This window comes from Myodes glareolus, chromosome 2, assembly GCF_982192425.1.
Source record: "Myodes glareolus chromosome 2, mMyoGla1.1, whole genome shotgun sequence".
NCBI classification, from domain to species: domain Eukaryota; kingdom Metazoa; phylum Chordata; class Mammalia; order Rodentia; family Cricetidae; genus Myodes; species Myodes glareolus.
The window spans coordinates 124,853,200-124,880,956 of record NC_142027.1 but is presented as its reverse complement, the minus strand read 5'-3'; the positions used below and the strand labels follow the sequence as shown (position 1 = coordinate 124,880,956).

Below are 27,757 nucleotides of genomic sequence, written 5' to 3'. Positions count from 1 at the left end.
AAGGATTTCTGGGAGCTGGGAGCTCCCTTTCTTCATGCTTTCCCCACTACTGGAAATCAGGGAGGCATCCCTGTTCACCAAGGCTCAGAGGAAAATGGTCTGGTTCAGCTATCTCAATGTTCTCAACATCCTGGGAAAGTGGTTGGGGGTAGCTCAGCGAGTAGAGCACTTGCCTAGCACACCCCAAGTCCTGGGATGGATCCCCAGTGCTGCATAAAACAGGATGTGGTGAGGTACCCTGAAATCTTTGCCCTTGGGAGACAGAGGCAGGAAGCCCAGAAGTTCAAGGTAACCCTTGACTACACAGAAAGGAAAGGCCAGTCTGGGTTACATGAGATACTGTCTCAAACAAAACAAACAAACAAACAAATCTTCATGTAAATAAATCACTTCTCTATGGGGCTCAGTGCCCACTGGATAAAACAGACATAAACATTATTCCTCTCCTCGATGCAGGAAATGGTACAGATGTACCAGAAAGCCAGGAGAAGAAACAAAAAACTGAGTCAATGAGAGAAAAATGAGACAACTCTGCCAGGATGGAGTGTTTCTCAGTCAGAAAGCTGTCAAATGTGAAGCCCAACTGTCGAAACCGCTGTCTCACACATCCTGTGTGAGGAAGCCTGGAGGGATGAGGAGCAGAACAAATGCAGCTGTGAGCGCGCCCGTGAGCGCGCCCGTGAGCACGCCTGAAGGAAACGCACAGACTCGGCTGCTGGAAGGGTGTGCAAGGAAGGGCGCGAGGGAAGCCTCCGCCTGTAAAGTGGCCACAGGAGGCTGAGCAGGAGGACCCCCGGCTTACCAGCGCCTGTACAGAGACCTTGTCTCAAACCAAAAGGGCCAGACCCGGGGCAGCTGGGATTACAGGTGACTGCCACACCCACCTGAGCCCAGCTTTTCTGTGGGTTCTGGGTCCGAACTCCATCTTAACACTTCCATGCCAAGCTCCTTATCCACTGGGCCATCTCCCCACCTCCCGTATTATTTTATTTGTGAGGCAAGTCTTGCTCTTCTGAAGCTTGTAATGTAGACCAGGTTAATCCTGAATTCACAGATCCACCTACTTCTGCCTGCCAAGTGCTGGGCTTAAAAAAGTGCACTACCATGTCAGGTTCAATATTTAACTGTTAAAAACATTCAATATTTTAAATGTGTGGAGTTTTGTTTGTTTGGTTAGTTGGTCTTTTTGAGAAAGGGTCTCTCTGTGTAGCCCTGGCTGTCCTACAACTTGCTCTGTAGACCAGTTGAGGCCTAGAACTCATAGAGATCCGCTTGCTTCTGCCTCCTGAGTGCTGGGATCAAAGATGCATGTGACCACCCACCACTCAGTCAGTTTCTTTCTTTTTTTTTACTTATTCTTTATCATGTGTGTGCTTTACAAAACAGGGTCCCACGGAGCTGTGGCTGGCCTTGTGTTCTGACCCTCCTCCCTCCACTTCCTGAGTGCTGGTGTTATCGGCATGTGCACCGGATTATTTTAGTATTATCACCACTAGGTAACTGCAGAACATTTTCATTGCTCTTTCCAAAAATCTGATTCTTTCTTCTGTTGATCTACTTTTTTTCCTCATGGATTTGCCTATTCTTGGTATTTTATATAAACAGTATTATATATATATATAACTATATATATTATATGAATATATATAGTTTATATAATATAAACATATATTATATGTTTGTAATAAACATATAATATATATATAATATAAACATAAATTATATAAATATATATTATATTTATATAACGAAGTAGTAAGTGACTTCTTATGTCTGGTCTTTTTCATTTAAAATGTTTTCAACCAAGTAATATCAAAAATTAGGACCCTATGATGCCTGAATTTACCGGATGCATGTACAAATTACTTACTCATCGGTTCGGGGCCCCCAAGGATGTTTCCACTCAATGGAGAACATGAACAGTGCCTCTGGCCACATGCATGCATGAGCCTTGTCTCTTTTTCTTTCTCCTGGATACTAGAGAGAAGCTGCTGGGTCCTAAGGTGTGATGACTACTACTGTTGTTAACTAGGAAATCTAGACTCACCTGAGACTGCATTAACTGAGACAGGACCCACTGTGGGTGGCACCAGTCCCTGGCTGGAATCCTGCACTATGTCAGTGGAGAAAAGGCACTGAACACTGGCGTTCATTTGTCTCTGCTTCCTGACTATGGATATAATGTAGTCAGCTGCCTCAGACGCCTGCCTCTCTGACATCCCAAACACCAGTCAAAGTAAAGGATTTCGGCCTAAAGGTGGTTTTGTCAGCCTTTTGTCAGAACACCAGGCAAAGAAACTAAGACATATGGTAAGCTTTTCATTTGTTTATTTTGTTCATATTCATGTTCAGCTATTTATTTATTATTTATTGTGGCATGAATATGCCACAGAATGAATGTGGAGGACAGAGGGCAACTGCAGGAGTCAGTTCTCTCCCACCCTACGGGCCCTGGGGATCAAACTCAGGTCACTGGGTTTGGTGGCAAGAGCGTTTACAGTTGAGCCATCTCTCCAGTCCTCAAATTCAGCTTTAAAACTCTTAAAATAAAAATGAATTAGGACCCACAGTAAGAAGTTCAGTACTGCTCTCGGGGGAAGCTCTGTGCGGGATGTGGTCTTCCCCGAGTGGCTCTGCTGGACATTACATTCACTGGCTCTGATTTCACCTCAGTTCCCACACCTTAGAACAAAGCCCGCCACACTCACGTGGAAAGCCAGCCTGCCGGATCAGCTTCTTTTTGGACAGCACTTTCATCGCCTGCAGAAGGAAAGACCCCCAAGTTCAATCAAAGACAGCAGGGAGGAAGACTAGGCTCTCTTCTCTCCAAGCCTCTCACTGAGCTCCCGGGACTTGGTGCCTTAGGACAAGGCAGTGAGAACATAGTCACCAGAGGAGCAAGCTGGTACTGGAACCGTAACAGTGCCGACCCTGGAGGTTCCTGGTCAGCAGACCCAGCTGGGAACCCTGAGCTCATGACTCCTGCCACGGACAGTGTCAGACTAGTGAGCCAGAGTGATAGATGGGCAATGAAGGGCTCTGGTGGCTGCTTGTCCAAAGTCATGTTGTTAATGCATGTTGGAATCAGGGTTTGAACCTATACTGGACTGACTCCAAAGCCTCAACTACAGGGCACTATGTACATCCACTGCTATGGAAGGGGCAGACAGGGCAGCTCAAAGCAAGGGTATAAAAGACACTTGCTAGGTCAATCCCTTCCCTGCCCCATATCTCCATCTGTAAAATGGGGGCCTAAGAACAGAATGGGAGAACAAGTACCCAAACTGTGCTGGAAGCGGTGTGCTAGGAAAGAGAATTTCCTTTGGATGGAGGTACTCACATAGTACGTACTGTCATTTTCATTGTAGGCCAGCTTGACCACACCGTAGGAGCCCTGCATAAAGAGAGATGCCCGTGACATAGTAGCCAGAGTGGTGTTCTGTGCAATGAGGACTCTGACAAGCTAGACTGCAGCTCACTGGGCAACTGTACCCCGAGATTGCATTCTGTGGGACTTACCATTTTTGCAGTCTAAATTAGCTGCTAACATCATAACTAACATAAAACTAACATAACTAACATATAACTAACATAAAAACCCAGGTCTGAATAACCTGGAAAATAACCTGTCCAAACATAGAACTTACATCCATACAAAAAGAATTTACCACCCCCCCAACCCCCCACCCTCCCCACCCCGCTTTCATGTCTACCCACATCCCTCACGAAGCCACGCTCCACACTTAACAGTAAGCTTTGGTCTGCACTGCTCCCTACGGTCTTACAGTTAGCATACCTTAGCCAGTGAGGTCACTAACTTTCTTCTGTTAGCATTTGACGTTTTAGCTCCTACAATGATACTAACAAAAACAAATAAAAGGGGCTGGAGAGATGGCTCAGCAGTTAAGAGCACTGGCTGCTCTTCCAGGAGACACAGGTCAATTCCCAGCACCCACATGGCAGCTCACAACTCTCTGTAACTCCAGTTCCAGGGGACCCAACACCCGTGGCAAAACACCAATGCACATTAAAGAACAAAATAAAACAAAACAAAAAACAGATGTTAAGGTCTCTTGATGGGGAGCACCATGACAATTTAGGATTTCTCTGCAAGTTTTCTGAACTTTTGCAGAAACACATCTAATTTTAACATTATATTTAAAATAAGGAAATAAATAAGGTTAGGTGTGGTGATGCACACTTTTAATCCCAGTTCCTGGGAGGCAAAGACAGGTGGTTCTCTGTGAGTCTGAGGCCATCTTGATCTACACAATAAGTCCTAGACTAGCCAGGACTCCATAGCGAGACTATGTCTCAAAAGGGTATTTTTTAAAATAAGGCTGGTGAGATGGCTCACTAGGTAAAACATGAATTCAAACCCCTAGCACTGACATAAAAAGCCAGGTGTGGCAGCACACACCTATAATCCCAGTGTTGGGTCGGGGTGGGCAACAACAGAGGAATACCTGGGGCTTGATGGCCAGCTAGTCTGGCAGAATCTATGAGCTTCAGGTTCAGTGAGAGATCATGTCTCAAAGAATAAGGTGAAGAGGTACTGAGGAAGACATCTGACATCAACCTTTAGCCTACATACATACATACATACATACTACACACACACACACACACACACACACAATTATTATTATTGACAAACCCTTTCACTCCACCAGTCTTGCTTCCAAATTTCCCTCTCCTCTTCCCACCCAGCTCTACTTGTTCCATCTGGAGTGTCAGGGACATCCCTGGTCAAGTTACTAAGGTGGCCCAGCTCCTGGGACATTTACCTTTCCAATCTCATCCTTCAGTGTATACTGATTCAGCTGCACGCAGTCCTGCAAAGCAAGGAAGGGCACAAATGAGATGACTCTCACAGGAGCTAAAGATACATATGTCACAAATAAATGCATACATGCAATCAGGACTCAAGTTCACAGGGAGCTGCAGCAGTTGGGAGGCTGAGGCAGAGAATCCAGACTTCAAGACCAGCACTAGCTACTTAGCGAGTTTGAAGGTAACCTACGCTATGACTACAAAAACCAAGAAACAACCCTGCTCTCCCACCCAAAACAAAGAGTTCATGGAATGGGGAGATGTTCGGGTGGTGAAGGGCTTGCCTGACGAGTATGAGGACCCGAATTTGATCTGAGAAGCTACATAAAGCAGGCAGGTATGGTGCTGTACACCTGAAGTCCCAGCAGTGGGGAGGAGGAGACAGGAGGATCCCTGGGGCCTCACTGGCCAGCCAACCTAACCAACAAACTCTAGGTCCCAGTGAGAGACTATTCTATAAAAACAAGATGGCCCTCATCTGTAACTTCAGAGGAGGTTAATATCTGGTCTCCACATGTATTCACACACATGTGGACCTGTGCACACATGAACACAATACACAAATCAACATACAAAGAGTATATATATTATCAAACTCAGCACATTGTGCATGCAAGACAAACACTTCACCACTAAGTCGCACCCTCAGCTACATAGCTAAGGTCCTGTGTCAGAGAGAAAGAGAGGGGTGGGGGGGAGGGAGGGGAAGGAGAAGAGGGACAAGGAAGGGAATCCAAAAATGATATATTAAAGACTGAGCAGGTTGTATTTATCTATTTGGGAATATGTATATATGTAACAACTGAAGAAAAAGAGGCCATGAGTCAGAGCGAAAGCAAGGTTGGGGGTGCAAGCGAGGGGTTAAAGAGAGGATTATTACTAAAAACTGAGCAAAAGACCAGGTGGTGGTGGCACACACTTTTAATCCCAGAACTCGAGAGGCAGAGGCAGGCAGATCTCTGTGAGTTCGAGACTAGCCTGGTCTACAAGAGCGAGTTCTAGGACAGCTAAAGCTGTGACACAGAGAATTCCTGTCTTGAAAAAAAAAATTGAGCAAAAGATCTGAACAACAGTTTCTCTAAAGATGGATAAATGGTTAATAAACATGAAGAGTCACTGAGGAAATGCATATGAAAGCCACATCACGCCAGCTAATAAAGACAGGTGCTGAGAAGAAAGCAGAGGACACACAACTTCCCACATGGCTGCCAAACAGAAAGGGAGTCAGTAGGCAGCATCTCGTATACACCAGGCTGGTCTCAAACCTGATATTTAGATGAAGAGTGGATGGCTCAGAGCCATAGTGTGATGGTGCACACTTTTAATCCCAGAACTTGAGAGGCAGAGGCAGGCGGTCTCTGAGTTCAAGGCCAGCCTGGTATACTTTAGGGACGTTTCTCTCTACAGCACATAACTGGTCCAAGTGCTGAGAGTAAATGACTGCTGGGCGTGAGCGCTTAGCCCTGAATGGGAAACCTGTGCTGCCTCTCTCCACCAAGGCTCTGAATGTATCTCAGGAGGGGACAGAAGACAATGTAACAGCCGGAGAGCAGGGGGGACTGCTAGGAAATGCTGTCCTTAGGATATGACATGGCCACTGTATTCATGAGCTGACTGTAGCCATGGTTACCCACACAAGATCAATCCAATAAGATCAGTCAATATTCTACAAGACAGCACTAACTGGACTTAATGGGTTACCAAAGCGGGGGGACATGAAGGGAACAGGGGATGTGTTGAGAGTGTATGAAAAGAGAGGAAGGGGATGTTGGGTGGATATTGACACACGGTTAATAAAAGCTCAGAGACTGATATTGGGGTTCAACCCGAAGACCCGAAAAGCAAAGCAGCCAGCCACTGGCTCTTATCTCGACCAGTCTGAAAATGGTGATCCTACCTCCAGAAATCTCAAAATCGGACAGTGAGAGAGCTGTCTCCTCCCACTTTATAATCCTCTCTAGGGCTCAGATTAAAAGCGTGCACCACTGATATTAAAGGCATCCACCACCCAGTTTCTATAGCAACTAGTGTGGTTACTGGGATTAAAGGTGTGCGTCCCACTGCCTGATCTGTAAGGCTGACCAGTGGGGCTGTTTTACTTTTCTGATCCTCAGACAAGCTTTATTTATTCAAATACAAATTAAATGCCACTTCAGGATATGATTAAGACAATGTTAAACCAGTCAGTGGTAGTCCACATCTTTAATCCCAGCATTCCTTGGGAGGCAGAGGCTGGCGAATCTCTGTGAGTTCGAGGCCAGTCTGGTCTATAGAGCAACTGTCAGGATAGGCTCCAAAGTCACACAGAGAAACCCTGTCTCGAAAAAACAAAAACAAAACAAAAACAAAAAGATACCACGTTGAAATGCATAAAACTGTCAAAGAATAAATAAAAGATATCCTGTTAGAAATACCTGGTACAGGGCTGGAGAGGTGGTTCAGTGGTTAAGAACACTGGCTGCTCTTCCAGAGAACTCGGGCTCAATTTCCAGCACCCACAGCTGTCTGAAACACCCTCACACAGACACACATGTATGCAAAAACTAATGCACATAAAAGTAAATTTAAAAAGAAAGAGAGAGGGCTGGAGAGATGGCTCAGAGGTTAAGAGCACTGCCTGTTCTTCCAGAAGGTCCTGAGTTCAATTCCCAGCAACCACATGGTGGCTCACAACCATCTGTAATGATGTCTGGTGCCCTCTTCTGGCCTGCAAGTATACATGCAAGCAGAACACTGTATATGTAATAAATCTTTAAAAAAAAAGAAAAAAGAAAAAGAAAAAAAAGAAAGAGAGAGAGAAAGAGCGAGCACCCGACTGATACTTGGCTGGAATGCCCTTGAAGCGCACTCTTGCCTTCATCTGCCTATATCACCACGAAGAGCTAGAGGTGGAACTCTGGGCTTGGCACATGCTAAGTGAGTACTCGACCAGGTAAGCCACAGCCTACCAGTTGTTTTCTTCTTTTTTTAAAAAAAGATTTATTTATGTATTATTCATAAAGTGTTCTGCCTGCATGTATGCCTATAGGTCAAAAGAGGGCACCAGATCTCACTATAGATGGCTGTGAGCTGGGAATTGATCTCACTATAGATGGCTGTGAACTGGGAATTGATCTCACTATAGATGGCTGTGAGCTGGGAATTGATCTCACTATAGATGGCTGTGAACTGGGAATTGATCTCACTATAGATGGCTGTGAGCTGGGAATTGATCTCACTATAGATGGCTGTGAGCTGGGAATTGATCTCACTATAGATGGCTGTGAGCTGGGAATTGATCTCACTATAGATGGCTGTGAGCTGGGAATTGATCTCACTATAGATGGCTGTGAGCTGGGAATTGATCTCACTATAGATGGCTGTGAGCTGGGAATTGATCTCACTATAGATGGCTGTGAGCTGGGAATTGATCTCACTATAGATGGCTGTGAGCTGGGAATTGATCTCACTATAGATGGCTGTGAGCTGGGAATTGAACTCAGGACCTCTGGAAAGCAGCCAGTAGTCTTTGGGGGGGGGGGGTCAAGACGCGATTTCTCTGTAGCTTTGGAGCCTGTCCTGGAACTAGCTCTTGTAGGGCAAGCTGACCTCAAACTCACAGAGATCCACTTGCCTCTGCCTCCCGAGTGCTGGGATTAAAGGCGTGCGCCACCACAGCCCGGCGCTAGCCAGTGCTCTTAACTGCTGAGCCATCTCTCCAGGCCCCCAGTTGTTTCTTAACACAGGCCTTTCACAGGCCCCAGCATTCTGCTTCTAGGATCACCCAAGAGAAATGAAAATGATTCGGTATAAAAAGAGCCAACAACAGCAAGGCATGGTGGCATCACGCCCTCAGGAGGCAGAGGCAGGTGAGTGTGAGGCCAGTCAGGATGCAATGAGATCATTTTCCAAAAATAAAATAAATAAATAAATAAATAAATAAATAAATTGCTAACACACACGTCCCTCAGTGTTTGTAGGGATTGGTTGCAGAACTCTGAAAATACCAGGCACGTGAGAGCTCAAGTCCCTTAAAGAAAATGGCACGGCGCTGTTTCAATACAGAATATAATCTTTATACAGCCTTTCTCATTTACATTTTGGCACTAGAAAGTTGAGACAACCTGCCTGGTCTGAAGCTCACTATACAGCTTAAGCTGGTCTTGATCTTGCAATGATCCTCCTGTCTCTGCATCCGGAGTTCCGGGATGACAGGTGTAGCCCTTTACACCCAGCCCTGTTCCCTCACATCTTAACTCTTCAGTTCATCTGTGTGTGTGTGTGCGTGTGTGTGTGTGTGTGTGTGTGTGTGTCAGTGTAAGATGTCCCCACAGGTCAGAAAAGGGCACAGATTCTCTGGAGTTGGAGTTAAAGGTGGTTGTGAGCCTTCATGTAGGTGCTGGGAACAGAACTCAGGGCCTCTGTAAAAGCAGCCATTCCTCTCCCATTGCTCCCAAACACATACTTTAAATCATTTCCAAGGTCCTTATATATTTAATACAATGTCAGTAGTTATGTAAGTCATTCTACTCTACGGCTCAGAGGCAGTAACTATTTAAATTATCATTTAATGACAAGAAAAAAATAGCCTGCACAGGCTCATACAGTTGCAAATCTTTTTCTTCAGAATATTTTCAAGGTTGGCTGGATCTGTAGCTATCGGGGCCAAGAGCGTATCCAACAGCACAGATGAATCTCAGAATCATTATGCTGGAGAAGACACTGAGCTAAAAGAGAGTGCACAGGCAGTGGACCTGTTTCCATAAAATCCTAGAACGTGCAAACTCATCTAAAACGTTAGAAAAAGCAGTTCAGAATGCTGGCGGCAGCCGCGCACACCTGTCATTCCATTCAGGAGGCTGAGGAGAGAGGGCCATGCTTAGCCAGCCTAGGCTACACAGTGTGATCCTGTCTCAAAGAAACCAAACAAACATGGTTCAACAGCTGATGGAGACCCCTCAGTCAACCAGCAGTAGTCAAAGAGAAGAGTTAGTGTTCGTGCAGCTGAAATGCGAAGGGATTGATTTGTTAAGACTTCCTGCCAGCTCCACTGTCCTTCACCTCATCCTCCCGGCCCCACCCAGCCCCATCCCAGTTCACTCAGCTCACAAACCTGCAAACCTGTGATGGAGACGTGGTGTGACTCCACCGTGGGCCGCCGGGGCATCCGCGGGGAGGTCTGTGGGGAACTGGATGGCGAGTAGGACAGGGATGGGCAGATACAGCGTCCATTCATGTCCAGGCTGCTGCCAGGTGCCGGCCCAGCCTGGGATCGCTCCTGCAGGGACATCTTACGACCAGAAAGTAGGGGCCGTGCCTCGGATTCTGAGGCATCAAGGGGCAGTTCCTGGTCATCAGCCTCCAGAGGCTGGTCCCGGGCCAGGCTGAGGTCCACACCCTGGCCTGGCTCACACTCCGTGACCACAATGAAGGATTCCATGCCCAAGTGGATGCTTAAGGATGAGAGTCCCCGCAGGGCTTCACAGGGCTTCTGGCTTTCCCGGTTGCCACCCCCGCTTCCCAGCTCATCCTGGGGGGCCACCCGGTCGCTAGTGGGCTGGCTAGAGACACATGATGACATGGTGTGTGTACCAGCTTCATCCGCCAGACCGGAGCACTTCCATCGGCAGCACAGCTGCCTGCAGAAAGAGAAAAGGGGTCAGTCAGGCAGGGATAGGAAAACAAGTTGCTCCGCTGGACCAGGCTAGCATCTGATTTGTGCACACGTCGAACATCCTTAACACCTGCAGCCCAGCATGGTGGTATAAGACTTGGAAAGTTGAGGCAAGAGTATCATCAGGAATTAAAGACCAGCCTGGGCTACATAGCATGCTCCAGGCTAGCCTGAGCTACAGAGCAAGACTCTGTCTCAAAACAAGCAAAAACTAAACGTGCAGTCAGCTGTGATAGTCCACACCTATAATCCTAGCCAACAGGAGTTCAAGACCTGCCTGGGCTACACAACAAGAGCTATATTTGAAAAGAGAAAATATTGCAAAACAGGATGTGATGTGATCTCCCAGTCTATGCAATAATAATAATAAATGCATCCTTTGAAGGCTGGAGAGAATGTTCTGTGGTAAAGAACACTTGCTACTCTTCCAGAGGACTTGGGTTTGATTCCCAGTACTACACTCATATGGAGGCTTACAACCATCAGTAACTCCAATTCCATGGGGAATTGACACCCGCTTCTGATCTCCAAGAACATCAGGCACACACATGGTGCACAGACATATGCAAGCAAAAACATTCACATACATAAAATAATTTTTTAAGTTAAAAAAGCAATGTTTTCTTTGCATTCCTTCTCACATAACATAACAAGGAATCCAAACTTAGTTCCTATACGAAGCAAGCATAAGGAACACCAAGAGATCCCACATAGGTCCTTAAGTATTGGCAGCTACTTGCTGTGATGCTCAGCAGGGATCTGAATCTACCACTGCCTAGTTCCCCAATCCCCACTTTTCCTTCCCTCAAGCAAGATTTACAGGGGCTGAACAATAGAAAACAAAACAAAACACTCAAAGACCCTCTCCACCACAGTTTTTTGTTGGTGGTGGTAGTAGTGGTTTTTAATTTTTTTAAATAATAGCAACGGTGAATAGCATTATTGGTTTTGAGGGTTCTTTTTGTTTTACTTTGTTTTGAGACAAGGTCTCTCTGTGTAGCCCTGGCTGTCCTGGAACTCGCTCTGTAGACCAGGCTGGCCTCGAACTCACAGAGATTCGCCTGCCTCTGCCTCCCAAGTGCTGAGATTAAAGGTGTGCACCACCACTAACCAGCTTTAAAATTATTTTATCTTATGTGTATGCCTGTTTTGCTTGTGTGTGTGGGGGGGGGGGTAGATGGATGCCCAAGAGACCAAAAGAGGACACTGAAATCATAGGAACTGAAATTACGGACGGCTGTGAGGTGCCATGTGAGTGCTGAAAATTGAACCCAGGTCTTCTTAACCAATAAGCCATTCAACCTTGTTTTTGGAAACAGGGTTTCTCAGTAGAAACTGGAGTCTCCAAGTAGGTCAGGCTGGCTGGTGAGCAAGCCCTCAAAACCCGCCTATGTCCACCTCCCCTGCTCTGGGCTTGTGAGCATGTGCTATTGAGAGCACTGGGGTCAAACTCAGATCGCTGGCTCCGAAATCTCTGAAGCGCCCGGTTGACTTTTTTTTAACTCGTAAAATTATCAGGTGCTGAAGAGATGGCTCAGCAGTTAAGAGACCTCCTGGTCTTGCAAAGGACCCGAGTTTGATTCCCCAGAACCCATGTTGGATACCTCACAATTGTCTCTAACTCCAGTTCCAAGGGATGTGATGCCTCTGGGTGCCACAGGTACATGGCTAGCCTCACCCCCAACACATACACACACAGTTTTGTTTTTTTTTTCTTAAGAGTTAGTAATTACTGAATAGCTTTGAGATACTAGGCAGGCTAAATGAAACCCTTCTGCCTGTATCTTCCACGCTGCACTGTGCCATGACCGAAGCAGGCAGCACTATGGACATGCTGTCACACCTCTGTGTTGTAAGTGGGCGGAGCTCCAGGTCAGCCCAGGCTATAGACCGAGCCAATAGGCTGAGGAGATGACTCAGGGGTAAGAGTGACTGCCCTTCAAGCACGAGAACCTGAGTTCAAAGCCCCAGCACCACCTAAGAAACCAAGACAACCGCCTGCAGGTGGTTTCTCAGAAAGTTAGAGACTTTCCATGTGGTCCATTCCTAAGAGCACACCCAACCAGCACCAGTCACTGCAGCCGAGAGGGGGAAGTGGCCAATGAACAGGTGAGCAGTGTGGTTCACACACACAAATAGTGGAAAACTACAAAGCCATAAAAGGGCCAGAAGCACTGGCAATGGTTACAACACAGATGAAAGATGAAAACAGCATGCCAAGTGCAAGGCCAGTCCCAGGAGCCCATATGTATTGCAGAATTCCATGGAAATGAAATTTCCATACTAGGCAAATCCACAGAGGCTATGGAGCACTCTAGGGCCAATGCAGTGACTGCTTAATGGGTGCTGGGCTTCATCTTGGTGAAGATGTCGTCGAACTGACAGAGGTAATTTCACAACCCCGTGTATATACTAAATGCAATGAACTATTGATTTTAAGAGGGTTAATCTGCCGGGCATGGTAGCGCACACCTTTATTTCCAGTACCTCAGAGACAGAAGCAGAATGTCTGTGAGTTCCAGGCCATTTTGGTCTACATAATGAGTTCTAAGCCAGAGTGAGAACTGTCTCAAATTTAAAAGAAAAAAAAAGTTAATTAGAGGCTGGGGTGCAGCATGAAGCTTGACATCAAACCTCCTAACTAGGATTTGAGAATCCTTGGGTTCTACCCCCAGCACTGTGCCTCCCCCCCAAAAAAATCAATTTTATGTTACATGAACTTTTATATCAATTTGAGAGAGAGAGAGAGAGAGAGAGAGAGAGAGAGAGAGAGAGAGAGAGAGAGAGAGAGGGAACAGACTGACTCGTACCTTCACCATTGCTGGGACAGAGCTTTGGCTCATGTGTCTTGACAAATGTCCCAGGCACAGCTGGAGCTAAGTCAGTGCATCCACAAAGGTGATGGCAGCTGTGTGCTAATCAAGGAGGATCTCGAGGTGCTGGGAAAACAGTGGGTACTGGCAGAGGCATAAAATGGCCTCCTGGGTCACTCTGGTAGAAGAGAATCTTGAGAGGAAGGTGTAAAAGTGTCAGACAGTCAGGACTCCCTAAAGGACCCAGCAGAGACACAATAATGTTGCTGGGCCCTCTTGGAAGTGTCCATTCAGAATTACTTGCAAAACATCTACTATGTCAGGCAAGGTGGCTGGGAATCCTCCAATCACAAAAGCCTTGGCATTCCCATTCGTGTTCATGTGTTCTCATGATTTAGAAGAAAAAAAGTGGTGGTCTCTTTTTATTTTTACTTATTTATTTATTGGTTTGTTTTTGTTATTGTTTATTTTTTTTTTTTGAGACAAGGTTCCTCTGTGTAGCCCTGGCTGTCACAGAACTTGATCTGTAGACCAGACTGACCTCAAAATTCAGAGATCCACCTGCTTCTGCCTCCCAAGCGCTGGGACTAAAGGTGTGCACCACCACTGCCCAGCTGTTTATTTGTTTTAAGAGAGAGAGAAAGAACATAAAGGTGGGTGGGTATGGAGGACATGGGAGGAACTGAGGGAGGAAAAAAATGATAAAAATATATTGTATCATCTTTATTTTTAATAAAGAAAGAAAAACAAGGGGCTGGGGAGATGGTTCAGTAGGTAAGAGTACTACTTGCTACACAACACAAGGGCCTGAATTCCAATCCTGTCATGAACATTAAAAGCTAGGTGTCACCTACGTGCACTTGTAACCCCAGCACTATGAGGGCAGAGGCAGGAGGCTGGCTGAGGCTTCCTGACTGCCAACCGAGCTCCAGGGTCAGTCTTATCCGAAAGGAATAAGGAGAGTGACAGAGCAGAACACCCAACGTCCTCTCCGTGCGCACACACACATGTGCACATACCATACACCCAAAAGAACCACAACAAACTCAACCATGTGACAAGATACTCAGCCTAGTGAACAGCAAAGAAAGTACACACTCAAACCTCAAGCAAACGCTGGCAGTTCCTCAGACAGTGAATCATGGAATTCCTGTGTGGCCAGTTAATTCCTCTCAATGGTACGCACTCAAAAACCGGAAAGGAGGGATTCAGTCAGACCCTTGCATAACAAGAGTGAGAGCGTCACCAGTCACAACTGCCGAATTCTGGAAACAACCCTATGTCCATCAAAGGATGCGTGGACACAGAGAATGGGGTACGGTCATGTATGTGTCACGAGAAGGCAAGTCTGACTTACAAGGTGGTGGAGAAGCACCCTGAAGACATGCTAAGTGAAATGAGCCAACACTAACTGGTAACGGTAAGCAGACGCCATAGTGGTCAAATTCACAGAACAGGGCTGGGGTGGGACTGAGTGGGTGGAGTGCCCAAAATACATGCCCAGAGGTCTGGGCTCCACCCCAGCACTGCAGAAACTGCAGGTGGTGGTGTTCGCTGGTTCCATCACTAGGCAAACAGGCAGGTGAGAGCAGAAATGCAAGATCAACTTCAGCTACGCAGCGAGTCTGAAGCTAGCTCGGACTACATGAGAGCCTGCACGCCGAACAGGAAGGAAAGAAAGCAGCAGAGTGAGGGGAGAGGAGAACAAGGAGGTCCCGAATGGGAGGAGCCCAACACAGTGGACATGCTTAATGCCACAGGGTTGTACATGGTGAATATGGCTCATTTTCACTGGGTGTGTATTAGGCATATATTTTATGGTGTATATGTGTGTCTGTGTTACGGAAGTGCAGGTGTCCTAGAGACCAGAAAGGGCATGGCATCCCCTGTAGCTGGAGTATTGGGCAGTTGTGAGCCACCAGACTTGGGAGGTGGGATCTCAAATCCCGTGCAAGAGTACAGTGAGCTCTTAACTGCGGAGTCATCTCTCCGGCCCCAAAATGAATTTCCAGAAGAAAGTAAGCAGCCATGATAGGAACGGATACGCCACACTTCAGAGCACCAAGGACGACATCATTAGCTCTGCCCCTGCCCTGGCCTTCCTGCCAATGGATGCGTCTACCCAAGTTCCACATTCTCTGCAGTCTGGCTGCTGTTACTCTACTATTGTGATCCTCATCAAGCCAGCCCTCATGCTACAATCTTTTAAGAAGAAGAAGGCAGGACCCTGGACTCCATAGTTTGGACCTATGCTTTTCCTAGCTTGCTTTAGCCGCTCTCTGCCTCAGTTTCCCCATCTTTAAGATGGTAATGAAGAGCAGATGAGCCATGTACTCAGAATACATGACTAATGTGCTGAAAAGCTATCCTTTCGACACAATTCCTAAATACAGTGGGGCTGCATTCCAGAATGTTCCCGAGTGACTGCTGCCCTAGGGAGCCCACCTGCTCTCGTGTGGATTCCACCACTCTGGTCCAGCCACGCTCAGGACAGGAGGTCTGACCTTCCTCCAAGAGCTACCTCTGTTGGGACTACAAGTGTTCCTGAAAAGAAAACCAGACTTGGCAGTGCCTGCGGGAGTCAATGGGGATTTTTTTTTCTTGCCAACAGAAAAACAATTGCTTATCGATCTCTACTCCAGGCCAAGGACACCAAGCCGTCCACCCCCAACAAAGCTGCTTTTAATCAAGTCTCTTTGGCCAGCCAGTGTCTGGCCTGGGCCTCCCTCGCCACTGCCTCTGACGCAGGCTTGGCCTTCAAGGTCTGAAGGAGAACAGAAGCATTCAGACACAGGCTAGGGCTGCCTGTGAAGACAGGCAGACCCAGATCTAGGGAAGAGATGAACAAAGGCCAGGAGGGCTGTGTAGAAGGATTCTGTCCCGTTCCCACAGTCTAAGCCAGTATTCTGAATTGTTGGGCCAGAGACCCTATGGGAATCTAATGAAGCCACCAAGATGCCTCTAGCAGAAAACTGCACATAAAGACAGTAGCTTAGTATAAAAGACTACTGAAATCACACTAAGCCCAGCAGGCACTAGGCACAGAGTAACTCTGCTTGGTTGTGTAATTCCCACAGGACAAACCCTCTGTAAGGAGGGGCAGTGATCGGAACACAGGATTGAAGAGGACATTCCCACAAAGCTGCCCGAGTTTGGCAAAGCACCAGCAGTCTGGCCTGGCAGTTCCCCATAAATCACAAGCACTGCCCCGCCCAGAAGGCCCCCCTCACTCCAGGGCACCCAGTGGCGCCACCAGACCCTTCCTGGAGCAGATGGAGCCAGTCCCCGGCCAGGATGAGAGAAATGTTCCTTCCTGTGCCAGGAAGCCAAGTGGCACAGGCCTACAGGAAATGCCTGGCCATTTCCATTTCCTGGGGGCCATTTCCAACCAGCAACTGCCACCTGCCAAATGCTAAGCTGAGCCATTGTGAGGCTAGGGCTGTAAGACAACTCGGTGGGTCTCAAAATCAGAGACACATCTTCCTCAGAGTCCCTCCGGGTTCTCAGACCCTTCTTCCCTAGCACTCCAGGACCAAAAAAAAAAAAAAAAGGATAGAGATCAAGAGCCTACCAAGACTAAGAGACTAAGGATGATGTCAGTCCTGGAGTCAGAACAGAAAAGGACCTAAACAGCCACATCCTCTCTCACCTGGGGAAACTGAGGCCCTAAAGGAAATTCATTCATTCCTTTGTGCTTTTAATAAGCAATTAGGGTTGAAGCTCAATTGGTAGAATTCTTTCCGGGCCTGTAAGAGCCCTGTCTTCAATCCCCATCACTGCATAAACCAGGCATAGGAGAGCATGCTCTAATACTATGGAGGTAGAGGCAGGAGCATTAGAAGTTGTTCAAGGTCTCAAGGTTTATTCTCAGTTACACAGCAAATTTGGAGTGGAGGACATAGTTTTTACAAGACAGGGTTTCTCTGTGTAGCCCTGGCTGTCATTGGAACTCACTTTGTAGACCAGGTCGGCCTTGAACTCAGAGACCCACCTGCCTCTGCCTCCCGAGTGCCGGGATTGGATTTAAAGTGTGTACCACCACCACTCTACACAGCAAATCTGAGGCTAGCCAGGGCTACACAGCGAGAACAGGTCTCAAAAGACAAACACAAAACCAAATGGTCAAAGAAAAACTCCAAGTGGTCATGGAGGAGCTACTGTGTGGCTTCTGTCACAAGATTTAAAAGGAGGTGCCCCAGTGCCACAGTGCACAGTAGACAGCCAGACTAGCACACAAGAGAACAGAAGAGAGGCAGCTGACGATGAAGAAGGAGGAAGCTGGGGATCAAGGAAGTCTGTCCTGGGAAATACTTTCCTTTTCCTTTTAATTAAAATTTTTTTCAAAAAAATTGAGATAGAGCATGTGGCACTGTGTGGCCCAGGCTAGCTTTGTGACCCTCCTGCTTCAGCCTCCTGACTGTTAGGATTCTAGGTCTGTGCCACCAGTTAGTCAACCAACCACCCTGTCAAGCAAAGAAAAACGAGGAGGAGACTAGGGAGATGGCTCCCCAATAAAATGCCTGCTATACAAGCATGAAGACCTAGAGTTCTTAGCCCCACAGCAACCTCATAAAAAGCTGGGTGTGACTGCCAACTGCCAGTGTACGGCCAAGGTCAGGCTGAAGGCCATGTTCCGTGGCCTCCCCTTCCCCACATCCCACATCTCATAACCTACTTTACCATCACAAGTGTCTGAGCCTACAACCCTAGCTTTAAGAGTCAGGCAATGTTAGCAGTCTAGGCACACATCTCCATGGTTACCTGCCCTAAATTCTCCAGTTTACCAATAGAAAACAAAGGCTCAAAAGATTCACTAGAGCCGGCAAGATGGTTCAGTGGGTAAGGACTGCAGCCAAGTCTGATGACCTGAGTTTGATTCCTGGAACCCTGATGGTGGAAGGTGCTGTGGGATAATGCTCTTGTACACTGCAAAGATCTGTCACTCATACTGGTTTAATAAAACACTGATTGGGGGGCTGGAGAGATGGCTCAGAGGTTAAGAGCACTGACTGCTCTTCCAGAGGCCCTGAGTTCAATTCCCAGCAACCACATGGTGACTCATAGCCATCTATAATGACATCTGGTGCCCTCTTCTGGCATGCAAACATACATGGAAGAAATGTTGTATACATAATAAATAAATAAATTTTAAAAAAAAAACACAGAGTCAGTCACCAGCCAGATGCAGAGGAAGCAAGATGAGAATGCCTTACTGAGAAAAGGTACCAAGCCACATGGCTAAAAATAGATAAGAATTATGGGTTAATTTAAGTTGTGAGAACTAGTTAGTAATAAGCCTGAGCTAATACGCCAAACAGTTTATAATTAGTATAAGCCTCCGTGTGTTTCTTTGGGACTAAATGGCTGTGGGACTGGGTGGAACAGAAACCTGTAGATGGCTACAGGAAGGAGAGAACCAACTCCCAAGTTGTCCTTTAACTTTCACATTCATACTATGGTATGAGCACTCACACATGCACACATACATGTATGCACACACACCAAATGTAAATTTTTTTAAAAAGTTGCTGATTTACCTAGAATCACAGTAGGTTCAAGTAGAGCTAAAATGGGCCAGTTTTGTTTTTTGTTTTTTGTCTCCCCAAGGTGCCCGCGGGGTAACTCAGGGTTCCTGCACATGAAGAGAAGTACTTGACCATGGTGCGACAGCCAACAGTCCTCATCTGGATTTTCCAAGGAGGGAAAAACTTACAGACACAGCCTTGTGAAGTTCACAAACTGTGTCCTAGTTAAGTACAGGCTGGGTCAAAATCTTAACAAAGAAGCTGGCATAGGCCATGTCGCTACCTTACTAGGAACTCAATCTATATGAGGGACACCAAAGGCAGCAGCCTCCCACTGTACCCGGACTTGGCAGAGAGACATGGCTTGACTAACTGGAGAGTGAGGTTTTTAATTCATCACTTAATTCTCAAGCCTAGAACTTTCTAGAACACAGCTGGCACTCCGCAAATGTAAGCTGGAGGGTGTGTATTTCAAACATCCCAAGGCCAGTCAGAAGGTCAGACGCTGTCTTTAGCTGGCCTACAGTCTACATTCCTTTAGTCTTGAGAACTGCAGACCTTTATTCTGGGAACACACCCTTCTATGTGAGGCAGCCCTGTAAAGTCAACCCCATCACCAGTTTCAGGGTCTCATCTATGACTCAAAACTGCCCAATGGGGCATCAACTACTCTGGCCAAGTGATGGATTCAAGAGAACATACGTAACCCAGTGCCGTCTACTGGGTCTTACTCTGCGATTTTTTTTTTAAGCGTGGAAAGGTTCTTTCTGTCAAACAGTGCTGTAAGAATATGTATTACAAGGGGGAGAACACTGCTTTAGCATGAAGTGAATCAAGAATGAGCAATGGATAGGAAACGGATTTGGCACCCAGGCTCATCTATGCCTGAAGCCCATAGACCCCAGTGTTTTCAACTACCTGAGCCAAAGGAGCTCATTACTGACCAAAGACTTAGACCGACAAGTGACAAACAGGTTGACAAAAGCTTCTCTACTAAGCCCAGTTCCTTACACCCAAAGGCGTTCATGCAGCAGCCTAATAACCCAGGCAGACTTCACGTTGATGGCTAGGCAGAAGGCAACACCTACAAGGTCAATGTTTTGCTTGTTTATCGTAGAGAGAAAAGTAAATCGGAGCTGGAGAAGACCCAGGGGCTGGCTGACTCAGAAGAAGCCTGTTGAAGCCACTTTACCCCTACAACCACAGCTGTAACAGCTGCTGCCATGGCAATACGTGAGACCAGCAGTCTTGGCTGCTTGGCATCACACTAAGCCTGTATCAACTCATGAGCTGCCATGTCATGACGACCTTATTACTTCCTCCTTCGCCAGCGAGGAGACAAGCACAGACAGTCTGCGTGATGTGCCCGTGATCACACAGCTAAGGGGGTTTGGGGGAGGGCACAGGTGTGAATGCATTAAACAAAAGCGAAGCAAAGGCTTCCACAGGTATGCAGTCAATCCCCCTGGCCACAGACTGGAGAGACAGATGGCTCAGCAGTTAAGAGCACTTGCTGCTCTAACAGAAGACCTGAGTTCAGATCCCAGCACCCACATGACAGCCCACAGTTGCCTATAACTCCAGCTCCAGGGCATTCAACATTCTCTCCTGGCCTCTGTGGGCACTGGCATACAGATGGCATATATTCACACAAACATAAATGTAAAATAAGAAAATAAAAGGCAGGCAGTGGTAACATATGCCTTTAAGCCCAGCATGGGAGGCAGAGGCAGGTTAATCCCTGAGTTTGAGGCCAGCCTGGTCTACAGAAAGAGTTCTAGGACAGCCAGGGTCACAGAGGAATCCTGTCTCAAAACACCACCCTCCCCCAAAAAAGAAAGGAAAATAAAAGTTCCTTAACTGGCTTTAACTTAAACTAAAAACAATTCTGAAATTTTCTCTTTTTTGGGGGGGGGGGGGTGGGACTTTGGAGACAGAGTCTCTCTACAGAGTCCTGGCTACCCTGGAACTAGATCTGTAGACCAGGCTGGCCTTTAAGTCAGAGATCCTTCAGAGATCCGCCTGCCTCTGCCTCCTGAGTGCTAGGATTAAAGGTGTGTGCCACCAATGCTCAGGCTTCAAATCAGAATTCCTAATCTCACCACGGTAACTAAACCTTTTCTACCTTCCCTGCTAGCTGTAGTCCAAGGCCTCATGTGTTACCAAATCAAAAATGAACATAACTTCCCATCCGAACTGGCAGGCTGCACTGCCCCTGATGAGTGCGGGGGTTTCAGGGCCGCAAAACTTGAGACAAGATGAGAAGTAGAAACCTTTTTCCTTCCTTGAGCGTTTCCAACTGACTCCCTCCCCGTCTTCCACGGAACCAAAGGAAGAGGCAGAGAAATAAATGAGATTTCAATCTGTAAGGGGAAGAGATCCACTCCAGGGATGCACAGCCTGGCCAGTCAGAGACCCGGGGCCCAGATGGCACCATGGGCATCCTGTCTCCCCCATCCACACTCTTTATTCATCCATTCCTCAGCCCTCCTTGTCTACAGACTGTTTAAACCATCACTTTCCCTCTCCCACCTCAAGCATACAGGCCCTCCCAAACACGGACAAGTCAGGAAGCCAGGACAGGGCCACCTGTCCCCACACCTGGACCCAGAATGGGTGTCCAGGTCTGAGAAGAACCTAAAGGCAATCTCTCTTTGCCAGATGCTTTAAATGCAATATTCTATTTCCAATGTACGTTCTCCCACTCCGCACTAGAGAAAAGGTTTTTTTCTATGTAGTCCTGGCTGTCCCAGAACTCACTTTTATAGACTAAACTGGCCTTGAACTCAGAGATCTGCCTGCCACAGTCTCCTGAGTGTTGGGATTAAAGACGTGTGTCACCACCACCTGGCCCTCAATGTACATTTAAAAGCAACAGAGCTAGGCATGTAGGCAGATAAATCCCAGCACTAGGAAGGCAGAGGCTGGCAGATATCTGAGTTCAAGGCCAACCTGGTCTACAAAGTGAGTTCCAGGACAGCCAAGGCTATACAGAGAAAGCCTGTCTCAAAAAACAAACAAACAAACAAACAAAAAACCTAAACAGGGACAGGAATGTGCTCCCCGCCTTGCCCCCCATCTAACCGCGGCCTCCCCTTAAGTGTTCCCTTACAGAAACACTTGGGCAACACCTTTAGCCTTCCCTCAGCTCTGCCTCCTGGACAACCTCTCAGGGCAGAGGGCAAGACCCTGGCCTCTCCCTTCCCCCCCACTTCCTGCAGGATCATCCATCCTCCTTTCCAGGTTGGAATTAGCATTTTTATCTCTGTAACTGCCATCTCTCAACTATTTACAGCCACCAGGATAAAAAGAGGCAACACAAAAATAGTCCCTCTGCAGCTTTCAGGATGGGGTGGGTGTGGGGGCACGACAGAATCTTCTTGTTTTCTTTCCCTCCTTTCTGAAAGGGAAATGTATGCTAGAATATACTTCATCTGTTCCACAGGGCTCCCCAGCAGCTAAGAGTGAATCCCAGCACCCCTCAGCTCCCTAGAGTACATCTGTCCCCAGACCCCCAAACAGGGGATGGAGGCTACACAGCCAGGCTGCCCAGTTCCTGTCACGCCCATGCCCTGTCCAGTTCCTGTCACGCCCAGGACCTCCTTTCTGCCTTCTGAAGTCAGTCCAAACAAACAAAACAAAACAAAAACCTTGGCATTTCTGTGCTTAAAATGTTCTATAATTGAAAAAAGAAACTCAGCGAGGCATGGTGGTGTGTATATATGCAGGAGGCAGAGACGGGAAGACCAAGGGGTGAAGGCCAGCCTGGGCTACATAATGAGACCCTGGTCTCTGAGGAAAGGGAAAGAAAGAGAAGCCTTAAACTAGAAACAGCACACACGTCCATCACTGGATGAATAAACCAAATGCAGTCCACTCAGACAAAGGAGAGGTGACACTGAGTGAGGCCATATACATAAGATGTAACTCGTGTGTACACAGCACACTGATCCTACAGACAGCACCTAGATCCTGCTAGGTCAGGTGGGAGGCAATGCAAATCCTGCTCCGACACTGGAGCGAGGGAAAGACACAGACACTGTTGGAGGGAACTTCACCTTTTTCCCTTTCTTCAGAGTTAGGGATGCAGCTTGTAAAGTGCTTGCTAGCAAGGTCAAAACCACCAGAACCCTTACAAATTTCTATCAACAAACAATCTGAACTCTAGACTCTCTTATTTATCTGGAGACAGCGCCTCACCTAGCCCGGCTGAGCACAACCTTGAACTTCTGATCTAGCTTCCACCTCCCAAGTGCTGGGATTACAAACACGCGCCACCGCTCCCAGCTTACAGAGTGCTAGGGACCAAACCACGGGTTTCACGTGTGCCAGACAAGCACTCTACCGGGTCACATCCCATCTAAGAAGTCAGTTTTCAAAGAGAAACCCCTCAACCTCCAAGGAAGAGCTACAGGTGTGATCAGAGAGGTTATGGCAGCCCAAGAGCTACCTTGGGGCTCTCTCTTGCCTACTAGTCCAAGACTCTAACTAAAGGAGAAATGTGCTGTAGCACAGGCCCAAACCCCCAGGACAGCGAGAAGAAATGAGATCCATGAGGCCCTAGAGCCACCGGAAGGAGGCAGGTCAAGGAAGAGAGGTCTCAAGTGACTCACCGGCTCCCAATCTGAGTCCTTTCCTAAGATGGGGTCACGTAAGGCAAGGGTGACTAGTGGGCCATGTTAGATTCTGAGCCATTTGGCCTGCCCCACCCAGATGTCCCCTCCCAGCTAACAGAGAGCCACTGTCTAAACCCAATGCACAAACTCTGCTGAGTTGGACCCCATCTTATCTCCTCTACCTACTCCCTCCACTTTTTAGCCCATCTTCAAAGGCTTGGCAGATTTCTCTAGAATGCACCCTGTGGCTATCTCTCCATTTCCCCAGCACTTGAGGCTTATGGCATTTCTCAACATCTTCTTACTGGCATTTAGGGTAGTGACATTCTTACAGGACATTTGGCATTCCCTAGCTCCTGCCCACTAAACACCGAGAGTGCTTAGTCTCGTTTTGACAAACCAAAAGTTACTCTCACATGTTTTCAAATGCTCGGTAGGAGGATGGAATTGCCCCCCTGAGAACTATAGCCTAGTTATTAGCCCACTAACAACTGGAGGGAAAGACTGGCTGGAGTTCTGACAGGACCACAGGACCTCCTGAGATCTGTGGCCTTATACCTGCTTAGTAAAAAGGCCTGGGCTCCCCCAAGCCGGTGAGGGAAGCTTTGCTTGTCTATGTGATCCCAGATAAGTTAACTAACCTGTCTGAGCCTTTCAAGACTAAAGGAGTGTTAAGAACCTCAATCTCCTATTCTCGACCAAAGTGGCAAAACTCCCTGACAAACAGTATTTGGGGTAAATATTAAATAAGATAATGCAGGCAACAAAACAGTATCTTCCACATAGCAAGAACTCATTAAGTCCTAATTAGGGGGCAGGAATGTGGTCCTGTGGTAGAGGGTGCTCTTAGCATGCTCCTGGCACTGGGTTCTTACCCCCAGAAAGGATGGAAAGAGTCACTATGATTATACAAGGTAGGGGCTCATCAAATAATCGCCATGATGAGCTGGTTAAGAGCAGCCGAAGGTACAGAAGGAGGACCTGGCAAACTGAAGCTGCTTTTGCAAACTGATACCAATCTATTCTGAAACTGCACAGTTTCTGTGGGGAGGCTTGGGAACAGTGGCATCCCCTGCCACTTCCAAAGAACAAAGGAGCTGTGGGGACAGACAGCAATCCTCCCTTCAGTCCTGTGGGGGCAGAGTTGGGAGGAGGAGGAGAAGACATCGTTAATGCCCCAGGGCACCTGAAGTTTCTGCTCCAGGACTGGGGGAAATCAAAGAGTAGGCTGAGGAAGGTAAAAGTTGCATCTAGGGTAATGAATGCGCGGCATGACCCACCCCCAGATCAGAAGGCTGCTTCTTTGCCCATGGCACCTCAAATGTTCTCCACCCCCAGCTCCATCCCTCTGCAAAGTGCCACCTCTTCGTCTCCAAGTGAGAGCAGCCCGGGAGGAGGCTGGCAGAGCTGTGAAAACACCCCGTTCCCCAAACTGGGCAGCCAGGGGGTGGGGAGAACCTTGGCAAAATCTGGGTGACACCGGGGCATCAGACACGGCTGAGCCGGGGGGCCGGAGCATGCACTCTTCATGCCCCGCGAGCTGCAGCCCTGAGGTAAATTTAGGTCAAAAGGATCAAGCCGGCCTGTGAGGTCGGGGTGGTCAGAGGGCAGACTCGGGGTCCTGGCACCTATGTCCGAACCCCTAGGGCAGGGGTCGCCCCGCGCCCCGCAGGCTGCGGGGGTGGGACGCTCCCGCGCGCTCAGGTTCCGCACCTGTCAAGCGCGCAAGGGTGGCCTAGGCCGTCGCTGGGACCCGGGACCGCCCCTGCCGGCCGACCTCGGTGCGGAACTCCAGCCGGCCCCTACCGCCCGGGCCCAAGCGCCGCCCCGCTCCGGAGGCCCTGGGGAAGGGGGCGCAGCCCTCCACGTGGCGGGGCGCAGGGCGGCGCACGTGGGGTCCCCTCGGGGCCCGCCTCTGGGCTGTGTCTACCGGCGCCGCGCGCGCTCCAGACCCAGAGACCCACAGGGCGGCTTTGTGTCCCCCCCCCCCAGCCCGGCCCGCCCCGGGCCAGCTCACCTGGGCTCCTCGCCGCCGCCTCCCGCGCTCTGCGCCCCCGGCTCGGCTTGGCTCGGCTCGGCTCGGTCCGGTTCGGCTCTCCGCGGGAGGAGCCGCCCGGGCTTCGGCTCGCGCGCGGCGGCGCCTCGGGCTCCGCGCTGATTGGCCAAGGAGCCGGCGTGGAAGAGCGCGTGCCCGCCGCAGCCTCGGACGCGCGCCGGGTCCCGCGGGGACTTAAGTAGCACCGGGGCGGAGGCGAGGTTGGTGGGGGGAAGGAGGCGTCCGGCGGCAGGAAGCGAGGCCCGGCCCGCGCAGGGGCGCAGAGGCCGCAAGTTTGTGAGTGGGTCTCGGTTCCTGCCAGCTGCTCCACGCCGCTTTGTTTTTGAGCGTCGAGAAGTTCCTCAAAGGCGGCGGGGAAACCCAGGAGCCTGTCTGGCGGTTACCTCCCTGGATTTCGGGGCAACGCCCATTATGGGGAAGCCCATTCCGCAGCCGCCTCCCCACTGACCACTGCTCTAGGCTCGCCCTAAAATGCATCTGTACTCCGTATGGCCCAGTGAAGTTCTGGGTCTCTCCATAAGGTTGCTTAGATGCCTGTGATGAAACACATCCTATTCTGGCCAAACACTCTTTACCCTTTTTGGCATTTGACTTTGCAGAAGCCTTAAGATCCTTTAGTCTCCCAGTTGGATAACAACGTTGAAGTAAAAGGGTATTTCAAGGGCTCGCTGACCCTGTGGCCTTGGGGGTGGCGGGGGGGAGGGTCAGTGAACTAGACTTGGATGTTCACCAGTGGCTGTCCACAAGTCCCTGCCGGCAGCCAAAAGGGAATCGAGTTGAGACATCAAACTCACTGAGGATTCAAAGCTCTTTGTCAACTGGGTCGATTTCCAGCCCTCGTTAGTTAGTAAATTATTCCAGTGTTTCTAGGCTGCAGAGGCATTCACAAACAATTCCAAGGACCGGACAAATAAACTCAATGAGCGTTCTTATGAGATGGTCACCTCTGATATTGCTCAACATCCTCACATTTATTTGTTAGGACTAGCAAATAGAGCGAGGCTTGGTGGAATAGTACACAATGGGTAAAAGGACTGTTATCTCTACTGTACCCACAATGAAAAGAACACAAAAACATGTAGAATAAAAGAGCAAGCTGCAGAATACAGCATTACGCACAGTGTGTATTTTTAAGCCCCACTCTTGAGTGACTGCCTGAGGAGACATGAACAAACGTCTATTCACTCAAAATAGGGCGCCAACAACAGATCAAAGACACAATTCCGTCCAAGCCCAGCTTGGTGAACCAATGAGTTTATTGGTCTTACTCATTCCCAGCATGGATGATGACCTGCCAAAAGCGACATAAGTGGAGTTCTCCTTCACTTGCCTCCCCCTTCTATATGCTCTAGCATCTCCTAGGGCCATGTGCAGCTTGGGGTGGGTATCAGAGGGAAGGAGGGAGGGAATGGAAAATCTTCAGTGAAGATCTAATGGCTTTCTCCCTACTCCTTCCCTGAAGGATTGAGGCTTAAGGACACATGCTTATGCAAAAGATAAAAAAGTTAAAGAGAATTGGTTCATGTTAGATTCATGACAGTCTGACACCAAGAAGGAAGTAGGCAGCTAGACATGTAGCTCAGGTGTTGAGTACTTGCCTAGCGTGTAGGAGGTATTAGCATGGTCTAAAAATTAAGGGAGGGGGCTGGAGAGATGGCTCAGTAATTAAGAGCACCAGCTACTCTTGCAGAGGACCTGGGTTCAATTTCCATCACCCACATGACAGGTCACTATCCTTTAGAAGTCCAGTTCCAGGGGATACGATGCCCTCTTCTGGCCTTCTCAGGCAATGAATGCATGTGGTGCAAGACTTACCTTCCTGGGCCTAGCACTTGGGAAGCAGGGACAGGAGGATCTCCATAAGTTAAAAGCCAGCCTGGCCTATGTTGGGAGTTACAGGGCAACCAGGACTACATAGATCCTGTTTCAAAAAAGACAAAACAAAATAAGATGGGCAGTGGTGGCAAATGTCTTTAATCCCAGCACTTAGGAGGCAGAGGCAGGTGGATCTCTGAGTTTGATGCCAACCTGGTCTACAGAGCAAGTTCCAGGTCAGCCAGGACTACACAAATAAACCCCGTCTCGAAAAACTAAAAATAATAAATAAACAAATGAAGGAAAGGAGGGAGGGAGAAAGGAGACAGCAATCATAAGAAGATGTTATAATACTTGTTTTATTTTCTCTATAAATATTTATGAAGCAAATTGCAAAATACTGATGACAGTCAGTGCTGAGATAGGGGTACACGGTTCTGTATTTT

General features: G+C 48.2%; 1 protein-coding gene across 4 annotated transcripts in view; it reads right to left on the bottom strand.

The window, feature by feature from the left end:
- The window catches only part of Camkk2 (calcium/calmodulin dependent protein kinase kinase 2), a 47,641-nt gene extending 22,034 nt beyond the window's left edge, over window positions 1-25,607 (bottom strand). For 3 of the 4 annotated variants that reach the window (XM_085679543.2, XM_085679550.2, XM_085679556.2), the window contains exons 1-5: window positions 25,458-25,606; window positions 9,926-10,451; window positions 4,788-4,835; window positions 3,341-3,394; window positions 2,709-2,760 (exon numbers count right to left, since the gene is read on the bottom strand). In XM_085679543.2, the coding sequence (XP_085535669.2) occupies window positions 2,709-2,760; window positions 3,341-3,394; window positions 4,788-4,835; window positions 9,926-10,393 (622 nt within the window). In that variant the 5' untranslated portion in view covers window positions 10,394-10,451; window positions 25,458-25,606. Of the gene's footprint in view, window positions 1-2,708; window positions 2,761-3,340; window positions 3,395-4,787; window positions 4,836-9,925; window positions 10,452-25,457 lie in introns of all 4 variants that reach the window. The other variant, XM_085679544.2, reaches the window with a different exon arrangement.
- Between the last annotated feature and the right edge of the window lie 2,150 nt (window positions 25,608-27,757).